Source organism: Homalodisca vitripennis, chromosome 7 (genome assembly GCF_021130785.1).
Source record: "Homalodisca vitripennis isolate AUS2020 chromosome 7, UT_GWSS_2.1, whole genome shotgun sequence".
NCBI lineage: Eukaryota > Metazoa > Arthropoda > Insecta > Hemiptera > Cicadellidae > Homalodisca > Homalodisca vitripennis.
This window is the reverse complement of record NC_060213.1, coordinates 141,340,799-141,366,769: the sequence shown is the minus strand read 5'-3', so window position 1 is coordinate 141,366,769 and position 25,971 is coordinate 141,340,799. Positions and strand designations below refer to the sequence as shown.

The 25,971-nt window shown below is 34.7% G+C and overlaps 1 protein-coding gene across 1 annotated transcript; it reads left to right on the top strand.

Annotated features, from left to right (window-relative positions):
* The first annotated feature begins 8,410 nt into the window (after positions 1–8,410).
* LOC124366436 (tRNA (cytosine(72)-C(5))-methyltransferase NSUN6) lies at positions 8,411–24,822 on the top strand. Its single transcript, XM_046822988.1, has 8 exons — positions 8,411–8,778; positions 11,194–11,307; positions 13,211–13,412; positions 15,537–15,696; positions 16,735–16,933; positions 19,922–20,218; positions 22,638–22,796; positions 24,675–24,822. Exons 1-8 carry the CDS (start codon positions 8,680–8,682, stop codon positions 24,792–24,794), a joined length of 1,350 nt encoding a protein of 449 aa, XP_046678944.1. The 5' UTR covers positions 8,411–8,679; the 3' UTR covers positions 24,795–24,822.
* Positions 24,823–25,971: the final 1,149 nt, after the last annotated feature.

Sequence of the window (25,971 nt, the reverse complement as noted above, 5' to 3'; positions counted from 1 at the left end):
ACTCTTTATATAAATTTTGGAAATAAATAAATCAATCAATCAATAGATTTGACAAAAAGGGGGGGGGTCAAAGTTAAGATCCCCTCTCGACGTAAATATCCTCTACAACTTTCTCTTTGCCTGAGGCCGCTCTTTTTTGATGCGCAAAAACTCTCGCCAAATAGGATTCAGAAGCCGCCCTCACAACGTGACTTCATAGCTAAAAACAGGGTACATTTGTTCGAAATATACAATTCTTAACGTCTCTTTGTTTAAGAAATTAGACAGACATCGAAGACAATTTAGCGCGCTGGCTAGCAGAACGCAAACTTGATCAAGTCAAGAGTTCCAATATACTGTAGGTCAGAATCAATTTTAATACCCAAGAACGAGACAACTCAATCTTCTCCAGCTAGAACACATACTCCGAGTTGGTCGAGGACTATTGATCAATTCCACCTGGTATTATAGGGACAAGTTCTTGACGTAGCTGGGACACTTCCACCCTGAGCTACAGGTGGTAGATGTTTCATGGAGTTCTGAGGTCAGGACTAAATTCCTGGAACAGAGAAAGAGTCCGAGTAGTAGATTTGTTACGCTCACCAGATGTGAAGCTGTAAAACTGGTCGAAATTGTCACTACTTACCCGCCGGGACGTCTGTACCTCAAAGACTGCCAGGTGTTAATGAAGCAGGAATGTGATGTGGTTGTAGTAATGACACTCAACCGCTAGGAGCGCTGCTGCAGCGGCAACCGGTTCCACTTACTGCCACCAGCGTCGTATAGTTCGCTGCGCTCGTTTCGGCCGCTACCCTATCATTAGTCATTGCCGATTGGAATTTAATCATTACAGGCCTTTGTAAATTATGTGCGAATAACTTCTTTATTTATGGCCCAAGGAATGTAAACCAATGTCGGGGCAGCTTTCTCCACATTCGGGACTCAATATTATATAGCAATTACGGGACTCCGATATAGCAATTGTCGGTTAAACGGTTTTCAATTAGTATATCTGTTAGTGGCATCTGTTAATTAACTTAAAGCAGGATTACTTTGACTGCTAAAGACATCTAAAAGTTGCGAGTATTTTAGCAAATCATCTCCGTTCTTTATTGTTTTACGAACTTTGAATCGACATAGTTATTACATTAGTAATATACAAAATAAACTGTCAAATTTATTTTACCTGTTTAATAAAATAAAATACAAAATATTACATTCCAAAAATGTGCAACGTTCAATTAAATTTATTCATCTAAGGATAGTTATTTCTATAATATGTGGAAACCATTTTAGTTTTGTGTATTCGAAAAACGGTCAAATTTAGTGTAAGAGTACATAAATGCGTCATCGTATGAAAATATATGAGTTTTTCATTCCGGGAATATAATTTCGGTAATTGAAAAAGTACATTATAATTGAGTTTAGATGTTGTTAGATATTATTGTTTGTTTCTATGTTACTTATTAACTAGTGTGTTTAGATAATTGAATCAAACGAACTCAAGACTATCGTTTCTGAGCTGTTTTCGGGCTGAACGTCAGCGAAAGTATTCCCTCGAGGATTTGAAAAATGTTATTTCTGTCTGTATATTTCCCTATCTGTCCACACTATATCTCAACTAACCTGTAGGCTTAAAATTGTACACGAAGCTACATTCCTATGTAAGCAATAACGAGTTCGATGATAATGCCTGCATGTCACTTCATGAGATTTGACTGAGCGTTAGCGAACATTTTTACAGTGGTCTTAAGGAGAACCACGATAGCAACGACAAAATCCCATAATAAATAGATTTGTAAACAAATTAAGCACAATGCGTAGTTTGCGTTTAGCTCAATATCACCTTCCGCTTGTAGGCTACAGCCTTGACTTCTGTAACCTGGAGTCCACGTCCGTCTGAATAGACAAGTTGTCGACGATGACGTTCAGAACAAACTACAAAAGACTTATAATGTTGAACGTCTTTGTCGTCAAATGTTGTATATCTTCAGACGGACGTGAATTTCGGATTCCAGGAGTCAAGTGTGTGCCAGTGCTAGACTTCAGAGACTGCACAAAGCGGAATGTGAAATTAAACGAAACTCAACATTTGCATTGAATCAACCCTTCTCGACATAGCTACGTTATGTGTAGGAAACATGTAGCTTAAAGCGAAGTTTATTACGGATAGCGTAGTGGGGTGTATTCCTACCTTGTAGTAGAAGTAAATAAGAAGTTTGCATATAGGCTATCAAGATAATAGACACACCTGTTTTGGGGGAGAAGTTGCAGCCAGAGTGGCAGCACTTAACGTGTTTTGCTACAATTTCATTTTAATTAAAAGTGTTTAGGCTATATAAAGAAAATTGAGGCTATTATGATAATATGGCTAGGAAGTATTAGCGTGGTTGAGGAAAAATATATCCTAATTATTTACAAAACTCATAAAAATTGAAATCTCTTTAATTCTTCACATAGTTTTTCCATGAACTAATACACTTTTCGAACTACTTTTTAACTTCAACAGTTCAGTGCCCAATCAAAAAACAACTGCAGTATCTATTATTGGTATAATACTTGCAGTATCAAGAATGTATATCTCCAGTATGCAAACCTTTTTTATTAATTGAAATGTCTGTTTCTTAAATCCTTCTTAAGATTTATGCACTTTACGCAACATTGGGACCATACGATAGATACTCCAATTCTTTTAATCGCATTTCACATCCTTTATTCCTTCTTCTTTAATTCGTGAAATATTTGCGATATGGACGTGGAGGTTTTCGTGCACCACCAGTATGGCAAGGGTCGACCTCAAATTCCATCCTTCCGGCGGCTGCTAGGATGTTCACCCCACGTTACTCTATACTTCGTGCATGTAACCCGTACGGTGGAAAGTGCATCACATGCAGTGGTAGACTTTCTCTATACCCCCCAAAAAACAAACTAGGTGAGAGAAAAATTGGCGGCCCCAGTGTGGACACCTGGGGACTCCACTTTCTACAGGCCGTGTCTATTTGAAGGTGTCCAATTAGCCGCATATTCCGCTCACGACAGACGAGACCTCCTAGCAGAAACTCTGGCCAATTACCGACATAACGTGTACTTCCACGTCCAGGCACGCCGAGTACTACCTCTGTCTATGTATGGCTTGATTGACGCAGTGTGCAGGAGGTACTTTTCGAGGACTGACCCACATCAAACAAGTAGCTAAGTCAGGCTAAAACAGTGAATATAGCTGGAACTGGTTAGAAGATCACAAACATGTTCTTCTATTCGCCATCCTTTTCTTCTCACAGCTTGAATCACTAGCAACTGGTTATAGCTTCACCACGTCTAGCCTTTTGTATGCAGGCTGTTTTATATTTAGACACTTGATTATGGTTCGGATTCGCTCGATGTATGGTTCATATATTGGGCATTTGTTTTTGTGTGAGAGTGTATTGTGTGTGCATACCGTATGTGTTATAAAAGAACACCAATACAGGATGATGCATATCCATTAATAATATAGTATGTCTTATTTGCTGGAATAATATTCAACATTATTTCCCTAAAAATTTAAAATAACCCTCTAAAAATAATATTTCGTATACACAAGAAGTGATTGGTTGATGAACGCCAACTAGCAGCTAAAGACGTAGTGTTATCTGGCGGCAATGATCAGAATTAACTCTACTGTCCTAAAGCACTGGTGGCTAAAGCATACTGTACAACTACTCAGATTATGTGGTGAAGAAAATAAGAACAGTCAGTACTATACACAATTCATAATATGAGTACTTCAATTTCTTACAGCAAATTTTCATATCAGCTTCATTAGACTATCTTTGTAACATTATCATACGGCAAACGATACAAAGAAATGCAGAGATGCGATATTTGTAGGACACTGAGAGATTTATAAATGACCATATACTTATCCAGTGTGGGGATTATAACCCCCACCCCATTGGTAAAAATATTCGAGGTATATTTTAACTAGTGTGAGACTGAAATTATTTTCGTAGTCGAACCATGTCCATAGCTCAGTTTTGTTTTTGCTTATTTGATATTTTATCTATTGCAGCTAACAGATGATGCAACACCAAAACTTACGCCCAGTATGTTTTTGAATGAGATTTCATGTGACACCCGTAGGAATTAAGAAGTGCAATACAAGTCAACCCCTTTTCACACTTCCCGCGCTTCGAGCGAGAGAGACAGCGGCACGGCAACTAATAAATGGCAATGAACGCCTACCGATGATCACTTTGAACGGCTAGTTTGTAATAGTAAACACTGCTCTTATCTCTATTGTTGTTAACGGTAGTTGTATATTAGTGACCTTCGTTTAATAATACGAACCGACAGTGTTAGTAGCAATGCAAAATTAAAAGTTCAACACCTCTAGTTTGCCGATTGCACTAATTTAAAATTTGTATTTCTCTGGCTGTTACTACTGTTACAATTTCTTGGTAGGGTTTTACCAAAATTGTCTAACTGTGATAGAAAATTGTACCAAAAAACTAAGAGTAAGACATGTAACAAATAAGACGTCTATAAAAACGTATTTTTATAGCTGATCTTCATATAGAAGTAAACTGTTAATTGTTTCCTGCAATAAACAATATTATTATTATTATTATGAATAAACAAAAATAAATAATAATAATAATAAACGCGTTATTAGCAAATAAATGTTAAGCTTATATTGAAATAATCTCTAAAACTGTAAATACCTATCCAACCTACCGATAACGTCCAAATTTGATCGAAAATAAAAGTAGGTAAACTTGAAGCTGTTTTTTTTTTTATTTTAAGAGAGTCAAATTATTTAGGTCCAAAGTAAAGAATTTTTATAGATGTTTAGATTTTACTTTCTATTGTCCTAACTATGACCTGGAATTTCATACATATTGTTGTTATTTAAAAAATCAATACAATTATAAACTAATAATGATGAGAGTGTAAAGACACTATCTCGCCGAAAACTATCCTCTCGTGGTCTGAGACCCCAGACTATCCGGGACCAAAAGTTCTTTTGAAACTCAAAATTTTCCAAGAAACTATATCTCAGATATACCATCTTAAGACATCCTGAAATTCCGTGGTCAACAACGTCAAAAGCCTTATTTACCTCAAAAAGAAAGAAATTGTGCTCATTTCGACTTAAACACACAAAAGCTTTTCGAAAAACAAATAGTCACAACGGAAACTGTGGAGAGATTATAATGAAACCCAAATAGAGATTAACATTATTGGTTTACATTTATTGGTATTGGATGAAAGAAAAAATTACAGTAAGTTACAGGAATAACTAAATTAGTGTACTGTAATACATACACATTAGATTGTACACTATGCAGGAGGATATTTTCTCAAATATTTATAAAATTTGAGCAATAGATATTTAAGTCTGAACCTATCAAGATTCAATATATATTTGTTTAGAACGGAGAGAGGTTTAACAATCTTCAGATCTGTGGTGGAGATTCCGAATTATAAAGGAGTTGAACAAGAAAGTCAAGATAGGAGATAATTCAAATCATAAACTCAAATAGTTTTTATTAATAACTGGTGATACTATTGATAACTGTTTCAATGTAATAATATGTATACGAAATTTCACGTGCATTCTTTGATTTACACAGGAGGTTGTAGGCTGAGATTAAACATTTTAAACAAACATGGCTAGACAAAATGATATGCTACGGACCCGGCATTTCTTCATATATCAAAATTCATATAAAATGGAACGGTTGAATTGTACACAGTTCCATAAAACAATAGTGATCGTCAAGATGTTTTATATCAAATTTTTATGACGAGTTATCAAAGACATTCCACCATTCTACTCCTGATACCCTGGCAATTATAGCAGAGAACTACTTGTCATGCCCTCCCATAACGTTAGCAAGGTGGCGCAACATCTGCAAAGTCTAATAAGAAAATCTTCCTTCCTCCTTTTCATATAAGTCATATATACATCCATCATACCAAACTACCGACGAGACTTCTTCATTGGCTGATGTGTAATTCAGTATAAAGCCGACTTTTCTAATTGATGCCAAATTATTGTCATATACTATCACTTCATGGCCTTTTGGCTCTGAGGTCTTTTATAAAGTAACATAATTGTTGATGAGTAATGGCATTATTTATGTATTTACGTACGTGATTCTTCTAGAACAGGACAATTCATGATTAAGTAAAATAAGTTGTGGGAAAATTCTAATAAGTGAACTAACATACGCTCTTGACAATTGTTTTAAGTTAAATATACAGTATTTTCAACACTGGATGGAACTTTTTTTATTTTTTTTACGCGGATTAAATTATTATCTGTCGAGCGACCCCTCCATCGTTCAAAGACACAAGTCTTACCTTATATTTTGTTTGTAAGTGTAAATAGACATAAAGTATAGTAATAAAAAATTGACAAATTAATTATTGAACTTGATCAACCCAATTGAAGTAGGCATCTCGGAATCTGATTATGGTGGTAAGCATTTTAGTTCTCAGATTTGCAGTCATACGATGCGGTTCCTTCTTCATCAAATATGTTTCAATATCTACCCTTGGAGCAGGGTCAAGTAGTCCTTCGACCCATCTAACGAGTGACTTGGGTAAATCAACATGTATTAAACAACAAGTATATTCATAGATTAATATACTTTAACACATTTGATAACGGATATGGAAGCGTGTTACTGACGCGTATTATAATATGTAATGCACTTTCTTTCGCTCGACGAACAAATACTCCAATCTGTATAAGAACCTCCTTGACTGATCTCCTGCAGACATATCCCAAAGTGAGACTTAGGTACCATCCTTGAATTCTGAAGCCCACAGACTTTTAGCATAAAAACACTCTTCTCTAGCTTGTATCTGTCTATCCATACATATTTAATAGATTCACCAATGCTGCTGAGCAGGATTGACTTCAACTACTTACACTTTGCCAAATCAAAACATAATGTTGAAAGAAGATTCTGCCCCCTACTCCATTCGACCTATTTACAATGGCAGATGAAGTTTTCATGACATAAATAATCAAGATACTTCGTGAAGCATGTGCATGTTAATATATTTTATTTTAATTTTTTTAATATATGTAAGCATGGTAGACTATTACAAAATAAAACTGAGTCTCGCTAAACTGAGTTAGAGTGGAAGGCTTTACGTTCGCCCTACATTGGACAACACGTGGCCGGGAGAGCAATTTCCAATGGACTGACGTTTACTATTTTTATTTTGACATAAAGATAGCAGAATTTCAAACCAAATTCCGATATCAAAAGTATCGTGTTTACAGAGCACATATAAAGAAAAAAATCTGATGAACTGGTGAGAGGGACTTATACTTCTACTTAAAAATATGGATGCGTTTTAAGGGCACAAATGTAGATTTTACGGTGTGTAGGTGTATGTTAACATTTTCTTGTACATTTTCTCTGCACAAGTAGACAAGTAAAATTCTTTAGATTTTGCAAAGCAATGCAAATAAATAGAAGCTGCATTATTTAATGACAAGCTTATATTGACTTTCAGGTGGCAAAAGGTAATCCCTGTTTTAAGAGCACGGTATTTATTTACAATACCGTGACCATGAAAAATGGACTTTTTTTCATGGGTTGGGCATTTATAGCCAAGTATTATTATCACAGGTGCATATAAACTGGGGGGAAAGTATATTATTGTATTATATTGATGCCTTTCGGGCATTATTGCGTTAAAAATGGAAAATAACCGACAAAATTCTGTCGAACAACACTTGGAGGGTTAAGGATCAGGGGCATCACGTGATCTGGGATTCGACTTTTGCAAGCTCGAGTTAATTTTTTTTTCTAAAAGAGCAAGCAGTGCGCAGCGGGCAGGCATCGTTGACAGAATTAACGTACTTGTCAGCATCATTTCAGTAAAATTGCCAGAGATACTGTCAAAAACAGAGTTTTCAAAAAATCGTAACTCCTTTGATTTTCGTTGCCGACGAATTTTTTCTTCACTATTGTTTTCAGAGGAAAAAAATGAACATACCTTTCCATGGTCACGTTATTGTAAATTGATACCAAGAGCACTATTCTACAAATATGTAAACATTCGCATAGGTACATACGCGTATTGACTATGTAAAGCTGAAAATTCGATATTATCGAACTTAGTCCATTTCTGAATTATGTTGCGAAACACGACTCTTGGCCATCGCACTTATTTAAAATCAATAAAATATTTTGTACTTAACAAGAGTGAATTAATAGAAAATTGTAAACTAACAAACAAGAGATCAATGCTCCTTCCATCCTATTTTTCATAAGTAATCCTAGTCTACATAAAGTTACATTTTATATTTGTTTTAATACCTTTATTATAAATCGTTTCTACTTGCTTTGCTAATCTGTCTCTCTCATGTACTGTACCATGAAACGTCGTCGAGATGAAACTGAGAAGAAGAAGAATGCAAGAATCTAAACAATAAAAAAACATAAATGCGGATGTAAACACAGTCAATCAATTATGACTTATTGTTTTATTTTTTAATTTGTGCTTTAGTTATTTGAATTAAGTGTGCTCCAGATTTTGTACTTGATACTTGAAGTTGTATTTTAAACTGAAGAAAAATATATCACCTCCATAAAAATAACCAAGATGAAGCAAATGTAAGCCTAACAGTTACAAATAGATTGTATCATCAAAACAAAGCCTAACATATTATGCTGTGACTATTTTTATAATATGGAAAAAACAATCTTTGTAAACAGTGATGTGTTTGAGAATATTCCAGAATATTTGTTTTGTGGCTTAACATGCATTTGTAAACATAACCCTGATGAGGTAGGTTATAGTTTCTACAATCAAGATTATCTTATACAGTACAAACAAATTTTTTCCTCTGTATGAATACAACTATTGGTAATCGTCACATTAACGACCGGAGCTGCAAAACGAGTTTCGCGTTATTAACTTATTGGAATCGTCTTACAGAACAAAACAATATAAGGTTTGGCGGGGTGGAAATGAGAAATAATGAAGTTCTAGAACATTAAAAATGGAACAACTGTTCAAGCGTGGAGCAATATTTCCATGTTTAACATCCACATCGGGCATCACGTGACCTTTTGTGACCATGATTCAACCTCGTGATGATGTCATTGGATGCGGCGCTATCTTTGCAAATGTAAATAAAAAATAATACTGAAATGAGCAGAATTTTGATCCTAATGAACAATGTTTTTCTAAAATTTCGAGCTACAAATGAATTAGTTGTTATCAAGTTGATACGAGTGCCTCCGGCCATCAGCGGGAGCAGCCGAAGCCCGCGCTGATGTCAACGAAAGAAAAACATCCCTCGAGATAGTACCTATCAGTAAAATATCAAATTCTAGTGGGGCTGATCAGAAATATAAATTGAATTGTAATGGAATGGCAATTATGCACCGTGTAAAAATCTTAATAAATCATGAATACCCCTAATATAAATATATAAATGGACATTAATAGAGAACACTTACCATTAGTGTGTTCCAAAGAATGTACATAAACTAAATAATCTCGTTTCAGTCGAAACGTAAACTCTTAACATGCCCGACAAAACACTCCGACACACCAATTCACTACGATTGGTCGAACTAGTGGATGGTTGATCCATGATCGTCACGCACTCACTCGATCCAAACTACAGTACATGATATCTAGTGAAGCACTGACTTCTGCCCCGGAGCGTTCAGAAAACAGATACGCTATCAGTCCCAGCCGCAGATAATTTTTACAACTCACCAGTTCATTACAATTGGTCGAACTAGTAGATGGTTGATCCATGATTTTCACGCACTCACTCGATCCAAGCTACAGTACACGTTATCTCTGACTTCTGCCCCAGAGCGCTCAGATAACAGATACGCTATCAGTCCCAGCTGCAGATAATATTTACAGATATCCAGACACAGAACATTAAAACATTAAGAACAACTATTTATGTATATACCCTCTAAAATCATGTTATTTGTCATTTGCACCCCCTAAAACCATATATATTTTTTGTTCAGGAGTATGAGCAGAATACATTGATAACTTCAAATTCGTGATTTGCCAGGTCGGCCTTTAATCTTATAATTTCCCAACTATTGACTGGTACTTTGGCATTATCCAGAGGCCACGATTGTCTTTAGGAGTTTTCTTGCTAGAGCCCTAAAAAATTACATAATTAGAAAGAACAGAATTTATTTGACTTGCTGTGAAGATTACATGATTATGTTATTCATTTTCCAGGTGTTAGAGAGGGTTTCTTAGCTCTAATTTTGCCTGGTAAAATAAGACTTTCTTTACTTTACTTTTCTGCCTCTCAAAAGGAAGTGATGTCGGGGAGAAGGAGGCCATTCTGTCCCTATCTACTATTTCTTATTAAGCCATTTCAGTAGTTTTAGATTACATGTTATTTTTCAGCATATTTAAATTTACAATTAAATTAAATTAATTTTAGTTAAGGGTAGGGTACGATAAGCGGACCTGGTTTTTTATATTGAAATTGGCAAACGATATTATTTAATCACAACCATTGATATAATCAACCGATACTGATTAATTATTTTGAACCATTAACTTAAATAATGTATATCAACAGCTGTAAACAATTTAAAACAATACTCATTATGTAATATTTCAATTATTTATAAGTAACATTTTATTATTAAAAATGACAGTTAATTTTTAGAAAACTAAACGACTTTGCTTTAAAAGATGATAAGACATGTTTTTTGTGACTTCAACATGTTGGACTCGTACCGAAAAACCCATTATGTGAAATTTGTGGGAAAGAAACAACTGTAGCCTAACTGTGAGAGGAGCAAATATGGTCGTCTTCAGTTTTCCTAATTTTGGTTATAATAATTTGTTTGATCACTGTAAATATTAAATTCATATTTTAATTTAAAACATGATTGTTATTGAGGACTATAGATACTTTTATATCGATTGATATTGTAGGATTTGAGATGCGAATATCAGGTATCGATGATTACATACTTCGATATAAAAAACCGGGTCCGCTTATCGTACCCTACCCTTAGTTAAAACTAAGTTATTGATATGATTCACGTACTAAAGAATGTATATTGTATAAATAACAATTATTACTATTGTATAGTATTATAATTTTACCAAGTTATTTCGGAAAGGGAGAAATCATTAACTCCTTTGACTAAATATGTTTCTGGCTCAATACACTAGTGTTCAGTTCACACTATTTCACAGGATTGCAGACACAAGTGGTTTTCTTCCGCTCCAAAGTTTACAACAATACGAGTAAACACAATTATAACATCCACAGAGAAATTAACGGATATAATAAATTATTCCATTACAGAGGTAAGTTTAGTTAATTTTTTTATCTCATGATTTTAGGAGCTTTTCCAATTAAGTTATTTTATTTGTTCCTTTTAATTTTAAATGGCTCCGAAGATTAAAAAAATTTTTTTGTAAACAACCACAACAATGCTTTTCATATTTTCGATTATCTTGTACAGACAGAAATCTTGTCTCATTTTTTAATTTATTGTTTTAGTCCTAAAAATTTTGTTTTGTAGCAAATTTTGTTAGAATGATTATCTTAGCAAATTATACACAGTGTATTAACAAAATGGTCAAACTTGATCGATTTATAAGAACCATTGATGTATTTGAATTTTATTAATTTTTAACATAAGATAGGCTACTTAACATTCTGTAGTCTGTCAACAGATGAATTTAATGATTATTAAAGCTTTATTATAACAAGACAAAAGAGAATTTGTACAATTTCTAGTAGCCTACATAATTTAATATGACCTACTTTTTTTAAAGTTTTGAGTTACACTTTGTCATTATTTTTAAAGTTTATAAATTAGAATTTTTGATAAAAACTAACAAAATGGTTGAAATGAAAGACTAGAAACAACAAAATAATGAGGTACTGTATTAAGATGATTCAGACACAAAATTTATACTTTTAGACATTATTGGAGTATGATTTTGTGTTGTAACTTTGCTGCATATTCCTGGCAGGTGTCAGATGTTTTGGGTAGGGTCCAATAAGCGGACCCGGTTTTTTATATCGAAATGGGCAAACGATATTACTTAATCATAACCATCGATATAATCAATCGATACTGATTAATTATTTTTAACAATTAACTCAAATAATCTATATGAACAGCTGTAAACACTTTCAAATAATACAATTAAGGTAATATTTTTAATTTCACATAAGTAACATTGTGTATTATAAGTAAAATGGCTGTCAATCTTAGGAAGCTTCACGAAATTGCTTTAAAAGACGATAAAACATGTTTTTATGGCTTCAGAATGTTGGGTTAGTACCTAAAAATCCATTATGTGATATTTGTGGAAAGGTAACAAATGTAACTGTCAGAGGAGCTAACATGGTCGTCTTCAGATGCAAAAAAGAAGGTAATGGTGGACACAACTTTAGTAAAAACGTTTTCGTTCTGTTTCATTTAGTTAAAGTTATGAGTTTCCCTGATTTTGGTTATGTTCATTTATTATTTGTTACATCATTAAATTCACATTTTAATTTAAAACATATGATTGTTATTACTTTTATATCGATTGATAGTCTATGATTCGATATGCGAATATTAGGTATCGATGATTATATTCTTCGATATAAAAAACTGGGTCCGCTTATTGGACCCTACCCGATGTTTTTGGTTTGTTGTTTATACCGACAGCGAAACCTGCACTAAAAGTTGCAGGGGAAGGGCATTCATGTTCAAATACCTCTGATAATTTCGGCTCAAGTAAAACGGGTCTTTAAAAAATATAATTACTTATAGTTCAAGCATGTTTTGTTAAATTTGTTCATAGTTAGTTAAAGTTTACTACCTAATAAATGTTTGGTGTTTAAAATTCTTTAATTTTGTTGTACAATCGTCATTATTCCCAAAAATATCAATTTTGAGAAGGAAACAGTATTTAGATTTCTGATGTTTAAACATTATTTAATTCATGTTCGAAAAAATCTTAGGATTTATATAATTTTACTATTCAATTTTTTAGCAATCTTGAATTCATCCATTCAATATGAGAAAAATGATTTCAAATATCATTACTATATCAAACTAATGTTTTCGTGTCTATTAACAATTGTAATGCTGAAGTTATTACAAGTTCTAGAATTTTATTACTTATTACCATATTACTGAATTATTATTCTATTGAAATTAATTGTAATTGTAAAATGCCTAGGTGACATAATTATATTGTTATTCAGGAAAGTGACAGGCGAGGACTGAAAAGACCTGACGTGTATCAACATGCAGAGTTGCCGGACTGTCTGGTGGTTGCTCCCTGGGCGTGCACAGACGCGCAGCTGACAAAGCATGAACGGGAGATCATTGTTGACGCAGCATGTGGAGCAGCTGTGCTCAGGGGAGCTAATGTTTTTGCCCCTGGTGTCCTTGGAATGATGCCCAGTAAGTGGAGTATTTATTTTGTCCATGGTAGGCTTGTTACACCAGATTTGAGGTCCAGTATTCTTCTTAAGGGTACCTGAACCTATAAGCAGTGCGTATATGAACATATTGTGCAATTTTATGCTATAGTTAAGGAGACATAGTTTTAATTGCATTGTTATGAGTTATTTGAATTTTTTAATCTTTAAAAAGTGTTGTGCAACATGTAACAAAAACTTGTGAGTTTGAAGGATTATTGCCTGGGCACTTTGTAACAATCTTGTGCAAATAGTTAATAAACAATCCTGTATCCCAAGGACTATAGAGAATTGGTTTGTTCAATAGAATATAATATCTTTTTGAATAAATTTTGATTATTGCCAAATTATTACAATTCCATTGGGAAGAGAGAGAAAATGATTACCACATACTGTACAACAGTGTGTAATATATTATATGCAATGTGCTTGGAAATCAACAATAGAAAACATGAATAGCACCATATTTATTACCAGAAATATATTACTGTAAATACTGCTGGCCAGCGTTGTAGCTTTTGCAAAAGTTCAGTATTGTGTTGCTGTCGGACGAACAACCAATCGGTAAGTTTAACCAATCAGGGAAAATGAACTTATAAAGAAGTTTATGTTTGGAAACAGACATCATGATGATCTTGCTAGTTAGATGTTTGTTTTTAAACATTTTGTTTCAATAAAACTATTGTTCGTACATAACCGTAAGCAAGTAGTTAAAGACACTAAACTCTCAGGGTCTGTAAATGATTATATGACACTGATTTCACATTTATTTACATATCTGACAAGGTTTATAGTGTGTCAAACGAAGCAAAATATGATTTGAGAAAATAAATTTTCCTTTCATATTTTTAATCCATTTGATAATCCATTTAATCTCATTATAACCTTACCAAAACTAGTGTGGCTTCTTCTTCTAAGAGACAGCCTATTGTAATGCACTTAAGCCTCATAGGCCCATTTGCTCACTCTGGAAGTTTACAGTTTTAGCTGGTCTACAAACTGCTGAAAACAACCGATCAGCTCCTTGGAAAATTCACCACCCTTTTCCAGACTATCAAAGATGGTGTAGCGCTCCCTTGCTATTGCAGGGTAGTCAAAGAGCAGGTGTTCAGTAGTTTCCGTCTGCTCATCACATAATCTACAGAGTGGATCCTCCCGGAAAATGCTAACTCTGTGAGGATGCTTCCTCAGGTGACCATGTCCTGTAATTTATTAGGCTTACAACCTTAGTAGACACCGATCTACTTAAGTAGGGTAGATTCACCCTGGGGGAAGGCAACTAAGGGAGTAACCAACTCATCCTCAGACCCGTATGCATAAAGGTTATTGTTTAGTTTTTTTGGTGTAATTGTTTGGAAGCTATCGGGCTAAGTGTGGCTAACAATCGGTTTCTTTCTTTTGAGAAATTTCTTTATTTATTTCAAGAAAAAACAGGTTGTGTACTTATTGGAAAGCCACCTCCATTATGGAATAGCAGTCTGGAGTGCTTCTTCAGGTGGCAATCTCCACAGAGTTCTGGTAATGCAGAAAAAAGCAATAAGGCTAATGGCTGGAACCTTGAGAGAGCTGCAGAAACATTTTCAAAAACTGGAAAATATTGACAATAACATCCATTTACATCCTAGAAACCATATTTTATTGCTTAAGTAAGGATCCTCTAAAACAAAAAGACCTACATTGCCATTACACTAGACAAGCAGGGGATTGCACTGTACCAGTCCATAGAACAGCATTGTTAAAAAAAAACATCTGGAATGAAACTCTTCAACAAGCTACCAGATCATCTGAAAGACAACCCAGGATCTATAAAGAGAACCCTACGGTGTTGGCTGCAAGGCCACGCATACTACACATTCGATGAGTTCTTCTCATGGAATGATGAATCTTAATTAGACTTCTCATTTAATAATAGAATTCACTTGTAAAAACCGTTTGACTCTGTAACATGTCTTGATAATATTGTCTATTGTCTAAAATCCAATCAAAGACGAAAAATAAATATGAAGTTTTAAATTAAAAACGCTTTTAGAACAACACAAACATCAATTTAACAGAATGCACTGTTTTTGAAAAAATAAAATCAGTTACCTTAAATTCCGCATTGCAGGCACCCAAGAAGGTGAGTGGGTGAGTATTTACACTGACTCCGGTCGAAGGTGCAAGCGAGGTCTGACCGTGCCTTTTGTCGACCCAGGGAAAGTGTTTGTGGGTAACGGCATCATGAGAATGTCTCGAAGTCATCTCTTTCAAAAGGATCTCCATCCTAAGTAAGGTTTGTTATACTGCTCTTCTGTTATCTTGCACATGATTGTGTCCTATAGTAGTGACCTATTGTACGGAGTTTTAGCTTTATTTTCTTGATTTATCAAGAAACCAATGAAGTCATTTTGAGATTTTAGTGCAATATTTTCAGAATTTATGATAGAAGCAACAGTGAAACTATTCAAATGGATGTGTTTTTGCAAAGTATTAAATGTTTTTGTTAGTTTAAGGAATTTATCTTTGTTATTCAAAATCCCAGAATAAATGAAGTTTAACCTGAATTTGTTTCTGAATTTTATTAACGTTTTTATAAAAAAGAGAGGCCGATACCCTTAAGCCATATTTCACCCATCCTCATGTGACTTAAGCTATTCAAAAGCCACTGATATTCAAAAGTAAGATGATTTTTCACTGGCCTGTGCAAGGATCTTATCAAACAGAATAAGTGGGAGAGTCGATACAGTATAAGGTCGATGATACTGATAAAAATGCAACGTCATAGACAGAATTTGGACTGTATTATCTCTAACTCAGATCCAAATGCCGACGTCTTAGATCACTCGACTTTTATGATGTCCCCGCGCTTAGTCCTAAAAGGACCTTTGCGCCTCCTTTACTTTAATTTTGTGGCCTCAAAGTCTGAGGCTTTTGCAAAAACCAATCAGATTTGAGGGCTCCTGGTCTCTAATGTCCTTGGGGCTGAGGAGATATGCTCCCAGGTATCTTTTCCGAGTTTCTACAATGGCAGCACAATCTAACCGAATGTGCTCTGCTGACTCCTCCTCCTCTCCACAGAGTCTACATTCGTTACTCTACCTTCATAAGGTGCTTCCTTAGAGGGCCATGTCCTGTCAACATTCCTAATATCAGTCTTATATCCTCCTTGTTCTGGTCTAAGAGAGCTGTCCACCCTTTAACGTAAGGAGAGATAAACAATTTGGATAGTCTTAATTCTCACTTAAAGCCTTAATATGAAGATAAGTAAAGGTGGTGAGCCGATAACAAAAATAATGAAAGTACAAGTACGTTATGATTTTGCGAAGGGGTGTAGCAGTGGAGGTAATGCTGCCGGCTAGCGGAGTGACTGCGGTGGAAGTGCCACAGCCACTAGGACTGCTGCAGAATCTCCCGTCCATAGTCTGCGGTCGTGTGGTCTGTCCTCGGCCCGGAGACAAGGTCATAGATCTCTGTGCAGCTCCTGGCCACAAGACTACCCACCTTGCTGCTCTCATGGAGAACACGGTTAGTGCTGATTCATTTTGGAAATACCTTCACGTTTTATCGTGTGAGACAACACAATGTTGAGTTATATATCTGAAAATAATGCAACTATGGAGGGTAGGGTTAATTCAATGCGAATGTTCAGTTTTGCTCCAGTTCACCTTCCTCTTATGTGCAGCATCTGAAATCTGATGCTGTCGCAATGATGAGACAACGAGAATACCTCTTCGTCTAGATTGCGCTACATTTTGCAGTTGAGTTGTCTGTGATGTCAAAATGATGCAAAGAATTCGTTTTGAACATCTTCGTTACTGACTATTGTTGGATCCCTTTAGACAAACAAGAATCTAGATTTTAGGATAGCATCAGATTTCAGATCCTGGAAGGAGAACTGGAGCTAAACCCGACATTTGCACATCTGAAAAGCATTAATAAAACTTAATCATGATTAACAATATGGTATGAAAACCAAATAGAGACAAAATATCTAAAATAGCTATCACCAATATCTCTGAATTATTGTCACAGGATCGGAATAATTTTTTGGTCATAAATATGAATTGCATATTTTTATAATTACATAATAAATATACCATTACATGAATATATGAATATAAACTGCACCAAACATATGTCTTGTGAACTACAATTTAAGAAAACTTACAATACTATAAAATAAAATACATTACAAATTCATTTATTAATAAATTATAATGTGTATACTAGTTAAACCTAAGTTAATAGAAATGTAATCAATCAATAATTGATTCTGGATTTGGATTTGGATCGACCAAATTAGATTTCTATGGTCCAAACTAGAAACATAGGAGAGACCAGAATGTTTCTGTTTTAGTTTTCATGCACAACTATAATAGGACTTGTTTGTCATAGTTAATTGGGACTTTCTAAGTAACAGTTGATCTTATGTTAGTAAAAAAGCCTTAAGTAAAAAAATATAGTTAATTTACCGCGCCTAAGTTTTTAACTGGGTACATCTAAGTTTCAGTTTCAGGGGTACCCAATTTGTGTTGTTTTTCAAGATTGTTGTGACTTTCAGAATCATTTAACCTAGCTAATGTGGTAGACTGGCAGCCTAAGTCGTAGGACCGATTCCGGTAATTCCGCCGACTTGATGGTATTTCATATGACCTTATTTTCTCCCTATACTAAAGGTATAACTGTACCCAGCAGGGATCACTTCTGGCTGGTTTATACCTTCCAGTTAAACTTACCACTGGGCACAGCAAACTCCGATGTGTCACTTAAATCTGGGCAACCTTATGCATGTTCAGGAGCAGCACATCACTAACCGCAAATGTCGAGATTCTGGGGTGTAAGGGCAATTCGACAGGTTTAGTCTACTGTGGGAGATGACTGTTGGAGTTGGTGGGGTTTGTTCCCTAACTTCAGAGGTTCTTGCTACCCTCAACAAGGGTGTGCCACCCCCTGCCTGCCTAGACTGGAGAGGCTGGTTCAGAGCTGGCCTCCCCTTCTCCCCCCCTGTATAATGTACGCAGATGATACAACTCTCCTTTTAAGAAATGGCTCAGCTGAAGAATTGTATAATAACTCTGTTCATTCTCTACAAAATGCCATTGCCTACAGCAAATTAAATGACTTGGCAATAAATCCTGACGAAACTACACAAGTGCATTTTAGCAAGAAAAAAGTCCTACCTGCAAGCATCCCCAATACATCAGTGCTTAATCAGACTAAGTTTTTAGGTGTAACTATAGACAGCGGACTCACTTGGACAGATCACGTAAACAACATTTGCAGAAAGATCAGTACAGGTATCTACGTTGTTAAACGTATCAAATGGGTTGGCACTCTGGAAGCGGCAAAAGTAGCCTACTATGCATTAGTAGAGTCTCACATTAGATACAGCCTTATAATCTGGGGAACCTCGTTAGGGAACTTTAAGAGAGTGCTTGTACTACAAAAGAAGGCAGTCAGGACTCTTGCAAACCTTGAGCCGCTGCAAAGCTGCCGACAGGCCTACCAGACCCTAGGCATACTTACAGTACCTGCACTCTACATCTATGAAGCGATCTTACACGTCGACAAATTACACCTGCAGACTCACATGGACGTTCACAATCACCCCACACGCCATGCCTCAAGGCTTACCATTCCGCAACACAGAACAGCCCTCTTTGAAAAAAAAAAACCATCATACATAGGGCGAAAATTAAAAAACCTCCTTCCAGACTTCCTCCGAAACCTGACAGGCGACAGACTGAAGAACTCGCTTAGAGAATTTCTACTTAAGAATCCTGTCTACACTATAGAAGAGTTTCTGGAATCTACAAATGCAAGAACTACCATGACCTTCAACATTTAAACAATTTTTAATTCACAACTATTATATTACAATTGTATTATAATAACTTTGTATTATAATCTGACAAATTACTGTTCTTAATGATCATGTAATAAAGATACTTTGACTTTGACTTGACTTCTTCCGGGGGGACATGACTTTGAGATGTAGTGCCCTAATTCTTCCTCATGGATCTCGATAGGAGGCGGCCCCTACCCCCAACCTTATTCATCCTGAATGTCCTTTCACTCCAGAAGCAGTGCAAAGATCCTTCTGAGTCAATACCTAAATGCTCCAATTGAACAGGCAGAGAAGAACAAAATGTCTTTTGGTTGGGTGTCGGGTCAAGTGAGGCTCTGATATATGTTACGTTTATAGTATATTTTGTTTCAAGAAAGGATCTGGTAGCAATTGGGTAGGGCAAGAACCGGGCTATTGAGTTTCCTTCTCATGCAACAGAGTTCTAGTAAATTTCTGTGGAGACAAAACAAGATCTTCCTCATGACAGATTATAAAAATTTTAAATCTTTCCTTATTCTAAAGGCTGCGGTAGATCCTATACCTGAGTAAGTAAGAGGGATGTATATGACTAATACTTGGAGTTCTAACAGGACATAAACACCTTAAGAATCATCTAGTAGATAACCTGTGTCTACACGTTAACTCTAATTTTTTTATGCCTGCAGGGAGTGCTGGTGGCATTAGACAAGATTCCTCGGAAGATTGAAGCACTCAAGGCTCTCTGTGAGACCATGCAGGCCGACTGTGTGAGAGCGTATGCCTTCGATTCCACCAGAGCGGTTTCAGCTTCTGCTCATGCCTCTGGTTCGGACTGGTCACCACCTTTTGCTCCCAACACGTTTGATCACGTTCTGTTGGACGCACCGTGCAGTGCTCTTGGTCAGAGGCCTCAGATTAGCTGCAAGATAACAAGCAAACAGATTTCCTCACATCCCAAGCTACAGAGGAAGCTGTTTACCACGGTAAGTTAGGAGAGAAAATCTGCTAGCTCAAAAAATATTTTGTTGTTATTTGCCGTATAAGATCTAATGTACATTATAGTCTGACATTCATTAGAAAAGCGGTGGTAACGTTGTAATTTAAGATAGTACAGATCTAGATGGAAGATAACAATTTGTCATATTATCTAATCATATTGCAAATTAGGACCTTCACTGCTACATGAGTAAGTGTACCCTCTTTAGCACAGCCGGAGTAAGAGTAATGTGCGTCCGTTGCTGTAAATTTATTAATAGGAAATTGATGAAGTTGTACATCTAAAGTTTACTGAGTTGATATCTAAATTAAAAATGTTTACTTACATGAAATGTATAGGTGTACTTAGCAACAATATTACAAGACTGTGTGTATACTGATATTATTCATTGCAGCCTTGTAAAGAAGAGAATTCTAACTTTAATTTTCTTACATAATTTATTGATAACATTTTTTGTTTCTTCCTGCAGAAACAAAAATGTTTTAAATGTAGTTTCTGGGATACCATATGAGTTTGATTTAGCAACAATTGATTGAGCATAAGTAACTGATTTTTTTTAGTATTTGTGTGAGTAATGGCTTATTAAACATTTCTAGTTTGCTAATTGCAGGCATTTTTAAAGAAGAAAAACCTTAGCTTCTTTATTTTAACAATAGAATTATATTTCACTTGTACTCATACATTTGTTATGAAGGCTGTTCAGAAAGTAATATAAGTTGTTATTACATGTATTTATGTTTCACATTTCCATGTTATTTCAATACAATTTCCAGTTTTTCTGAACAGTTTCATTTTTTAAATACTCTCTGCAAAAAAATCTTCCGTCTGTGAATGTAGGCAACTTCCCTTATGCTTTGAAGCTTTTCATGATTGAAGAAGTGCTAGGGATGCAAGTCTCTTCATGTATGTAAATAAATTAAATTTAATAGTAGCCAAGTTTGGACTGTAAGGGATGAACAAAATATTAAAAGAATTAGATGAAAAGTTTGTTGTGTGTGGTGAGCATTTTCATGCATGAACATAAGGCCAGATGTGAGAAAACTGAGGTAGACTTCATTGGTCTTGCCACGTTCCAAGAAACCAACAAGCAACATGCTTTTAACACCCCAAAATAGCATTGACATTTGCTTCCTTGGTTCTTACTTTCGTGGGTTTACCTTGGCTATTTTGGAGAAATGGTATTTCCCCAACATTGACTCAGGGCTTAAGCTACGATCGCATTCACCACATTTTGCGAATCAACTCAAGAAAATGCAACGCTATTTAGAAAGGCTTTTACAAAATTGTGACGAAAGAACAACTAACCGCCAATAGTATATCATATTTGGGAAATAAGTTAAGCATTAAAAATACTGTTTTCCAATGATAGTATAGGATAAAATATTAAATGCTATGCCACCGGTTGACAAACTGTCTGTTAGGAAAGCACCTACCTACTCTCGGATTGTTAGATGTCCAAGTTTGAACGTTAACAACAAAACAAACTAATTGCGCTAAAACTACGGGAGTTACATTAAAATTGAGCTTGTTTATTTCTGCATCTAGACATACAAAGCAAATTATTTACAAACAATAAGTAAGTTTTGTGTCTGTAAGAATGAAAAAATTACTGATTTTTGGTGCTTTACTAGTAAACTGTAATTTCCAAAATTAATTATTCATTGTTAAACGTGCCATTGAAGGTCTAAAATTGTCAAATATATTAAAACAATATTCAATTTATTACGGCTTCCCCTAGCAGTCAATGATGCATTTAGGCCATGCATGATGCACGAGTAGTATCCAACGAACGTCCATACTCTGTTGCTGTTATAGTACTGCTAGTGCTCCGTGACTTGACACACATACGAATGAAAACGAACGTTTTACGTTTCTATACGTCCTGTCTTGACTTCTGTAAGTAGTCCTTGTGATTTTCGAGGGTTTGTTATAGTCAGACTTTATTAATAATGACAGACATTCATAAAAGGTTCAGTATAACCAATTTAAGCATATAATAGAAAGGAATTCATTTCAATAAGATTTGAACATTTTAAACAAGGCTACAGATTTAATGAGGTTAGTTCATAACCTGATTAAATCCTAATTAGGTTTCTATAGATAACTGATGTTAAAAGTAACTTATTTTGTAAAAAAAACACTTTACTTTTTAATTTTATTTTGTATTTTATGTATGTTGAGTCGATTTTTCATTTTTATGCATACTTTTTCAATCAATTAAATATTTTACTTTGTAACTAAACTGTTTTTAATCAAACATTTTCACAAAAATCTCATCTTTTAATTATTGAGGTTCTAAATATTTTAACAACAGTATTTTTATTCAAGTAAATATTGGTTCTGGATTATATAAATATAATGTATGCCAATCTGTACAAATGGGGATGCAATGGGATTTTTTGCAGGCCGTGCAGTTGGTAAAACCTGGTGGCTCGCTGGTTTACAGTACATGCTCATTAACGAGAGAAGAGAATGAGGACATCGTCAGTTGGGCTCTTGGTTCGTTCCCTCAGTTGGAATTGGTTCCGGCAGTTCCTCTGGTGGGAAAACCAGGAATCGCTCAGGTCAGAACCTATCAAACTCCTTCAATAACGTTAATGCACTAGATGTATAGTGCTGTTATTCTAGTATATAAACGAGTTTATATTCTGTTGATATTATAGACCAATTGTATTTTTACACTGAAAATAAAAATATTTTTTAAAAAGGTCGTCCTATAACTTGAACTACATATTACTTGGTATGTTTAAGAGCAAATATTAAATAGCCAATCAATAAAGTTCTAACCTTGAAACTAATAAACTTTGTTGGGGAATTTCATTTAAACCTCAGTTATTTAAAGAGCCGATGGTTAATGATCGAAGTGACGTACATAGTTACACAAGCACCGTTGGCCACTAGCTGTGGCCTGTCAGCTACTTGTAATTTCAGCTGAGTGAGAGGCCACTCTTGATGGCCTACTGAGTACAAAGGGTTAAGTCTCTAAGTTGCAGTGGAAGGCCCATGTTGGGTTATTGATCTTTACCATTGAGAGATTCTATCAAATGCACTTTTATCATAAACCAATACATTTTATGTATAATTTATTACATAGTCATAATATTAATGTAATGTAATCAAATATTTATACACCAAATGCTTTTGAAAAGTGTTTAAAAAATAAGGCATGTATCCAGCAAATAAGTTTTTATAATAATAAAGGTTTTATAATATGTGATGTAAGCAACCAGTATGACAAAGTGATTTTTTGATTCCCAAGAAGAAATGATTTGAATGAATTCAGAGTCACATGTAGATGGCATTAACATTCTAAAAAACCAGTGAAAACGCTTTTCAAATCATGGTGATAATTTGACGGTTGGTAACGTCGTTGACTTTTGCTCAAAACACAAATCCTGGAGTGGAGATGGGACCCCAGTCAGCCATATAGTCCTCTATATTTCGCGGAAGATGCGGGAGTAAAACAAAAGACGGGTGTGTGTGTGCGGGAAAAAACACTTTAGGTAAAAGTATCTAGTGTCAGTGCCCAATAATTATGTGAGTTAAGAATTTTGTATCTAAATATTAAGAAAATAACATAGGTAATATCAGAGTTTATTCAATTAATATTGCAACTTTTTTTAAATTTTCAAAGTACTTACATTTAAAAGCAATCAATTTACAGATTATTTACACAGATAAAATTAACAGTTTGTTATAGAAAAGATATGTTTAAAATTTGCATATAAGATATGTAAATTCCTAATTAGCACAAGAAATTTATACTTGTTAATTTAACATGAAGTTAAAATGTAACCGTTTAAATATTTAAAGAGAACATTCTCTCCTTGCATAGTTTGATCATTGTAATTGTTTAGATATTTAAATAGAAAAATCTCTCCTCGAGTAGTTTGTAAAACATAATTGTTTGAAATATTAAAAGAGGGACATTTCTTCATGCTTAATATGTTTATGGAATTTATCTTAAAATTAATGATTTGAAGCATAAAATTGAAGTACAAATGTTATCATTAGAATCATTGGAATCTAACTTGTTATTCGAAACGATTATTAAAATTTGTTCAAGTTCAATATAAATGGTTATGGGTAATAAGATACTTCTGATTTTACATAATGTTAAAACTATTGCAAAGAAATTAAATTTTGAAATAAAATAAAAATATGTGTTACTAATAAAAATATGAGAGTGTTGAATTGCCGATGAAACCTACTAATAAATCCTCTCACACTATACCCAAGCAGATATATATATATATATATATATATATATATATATATATATATATATATATATATATATATGTAGTTAATAATCTAACTTTACAAGGTATATTCTAACCTTACATATTTTAAAGACAATTATTGCATTCGTTATATTGTAAGGGAGTCACCCATTTCTGAAGCTTCAATAATGTGCTTGATAACTAAGTTCTGTATTCCAGAGTTCCCTGTGTGAAACAGATTGCCAGAAAGTGCAGAGGTTCGGACCACCACTAGGAGACAGTCCTGAAGAGGACACCATTGGATTTTTTATCGCTAAATTTGTTAAAGTCAAATTGTAATAAAATAAATCCGATATTCATATTTTAAGTGAGGTCTCGATTCATTTATAAACTCAACTTATTTTTCACCAGTGACATTCTTTCCCATCTTTCTTCTTCAGTCACTTTTCCGTTTCAAACTATCCAAACGTTGTTGCTGACATGAACACTGACATTGACACTATTGCAACGTGGGCCTTCAAACACGGACTGAAACTTAACGAAAGCAAGACTCAAACTATTCTCATTGGAACTTCCAGACTTCTGAGCAGTATCGACTTGAACAACTCTCCTACACTCGTATTGAACGGTCATCCTCTTTTTACAGTGACAAGGTCAAAAATCTTGGACTGACTATTACAAAAACTCTTAGTTGGGCCGATAATGTTACTTAGACTTGTGGCAGGGTATTTGCTGATATTCATAGTCTTAAGCAATTTGCTATTTATTTACCCTTGAATTTGCAAGTAATGCTAGTGAAGACCCTGATTTTCTGCCATTTCAATTACTGTAACGTAGTTATAAAGCTTTCGGACAGGTTTCAACGTGCTCAAAATTATTGTATTCGTTTTATCTTCAACCTTAGCCGATATGACCATATGACCCTTCATCAGTTACATCTGCTAAAATTGAATCTACTCCGTCAGTTCCACATTCTTAGCATGTTACATTCTATTTTGTATAACGATTATTCCCCTTCTTATTTGTCTGAACGCTTTTCTTTTATTTCTGAAACAAGCAATTATAATACTCAACATGGAGCCTCTTTGTTGTCTATTCTGTGTTACAATAAATCATTCACAGTTTTCACTTGTTGACTTTGGAATAATCTCCCGGATCATATCAGAGGTATTCGTTGTCAGGAGCGGTTTTGGGGGGTTCTTAAGGACCATCTGTTTCAGGCCTCATCGGGTTGATGATAACGTGGCATAGGGTATGGGACGATGGCTTTGTATGAATGGTGATTGGTGAATATCTGTTATTTCCTTCCAATTTTTATTCTATTTATTTATTTTTAATTTCATGACGTACCTTCTTTTCATTTTATTATTTTATGTAAATATAGATTATCATTTTTGAATATAAAACAGTAATGTAGACTATACTGTGGCTCTGTTTTATACTAATAGTATCATTTATAAATTTATAGTTAGGTGTAAGAGAGGACTTAATAGTCTTAAAATAGTTCTAACCTGGT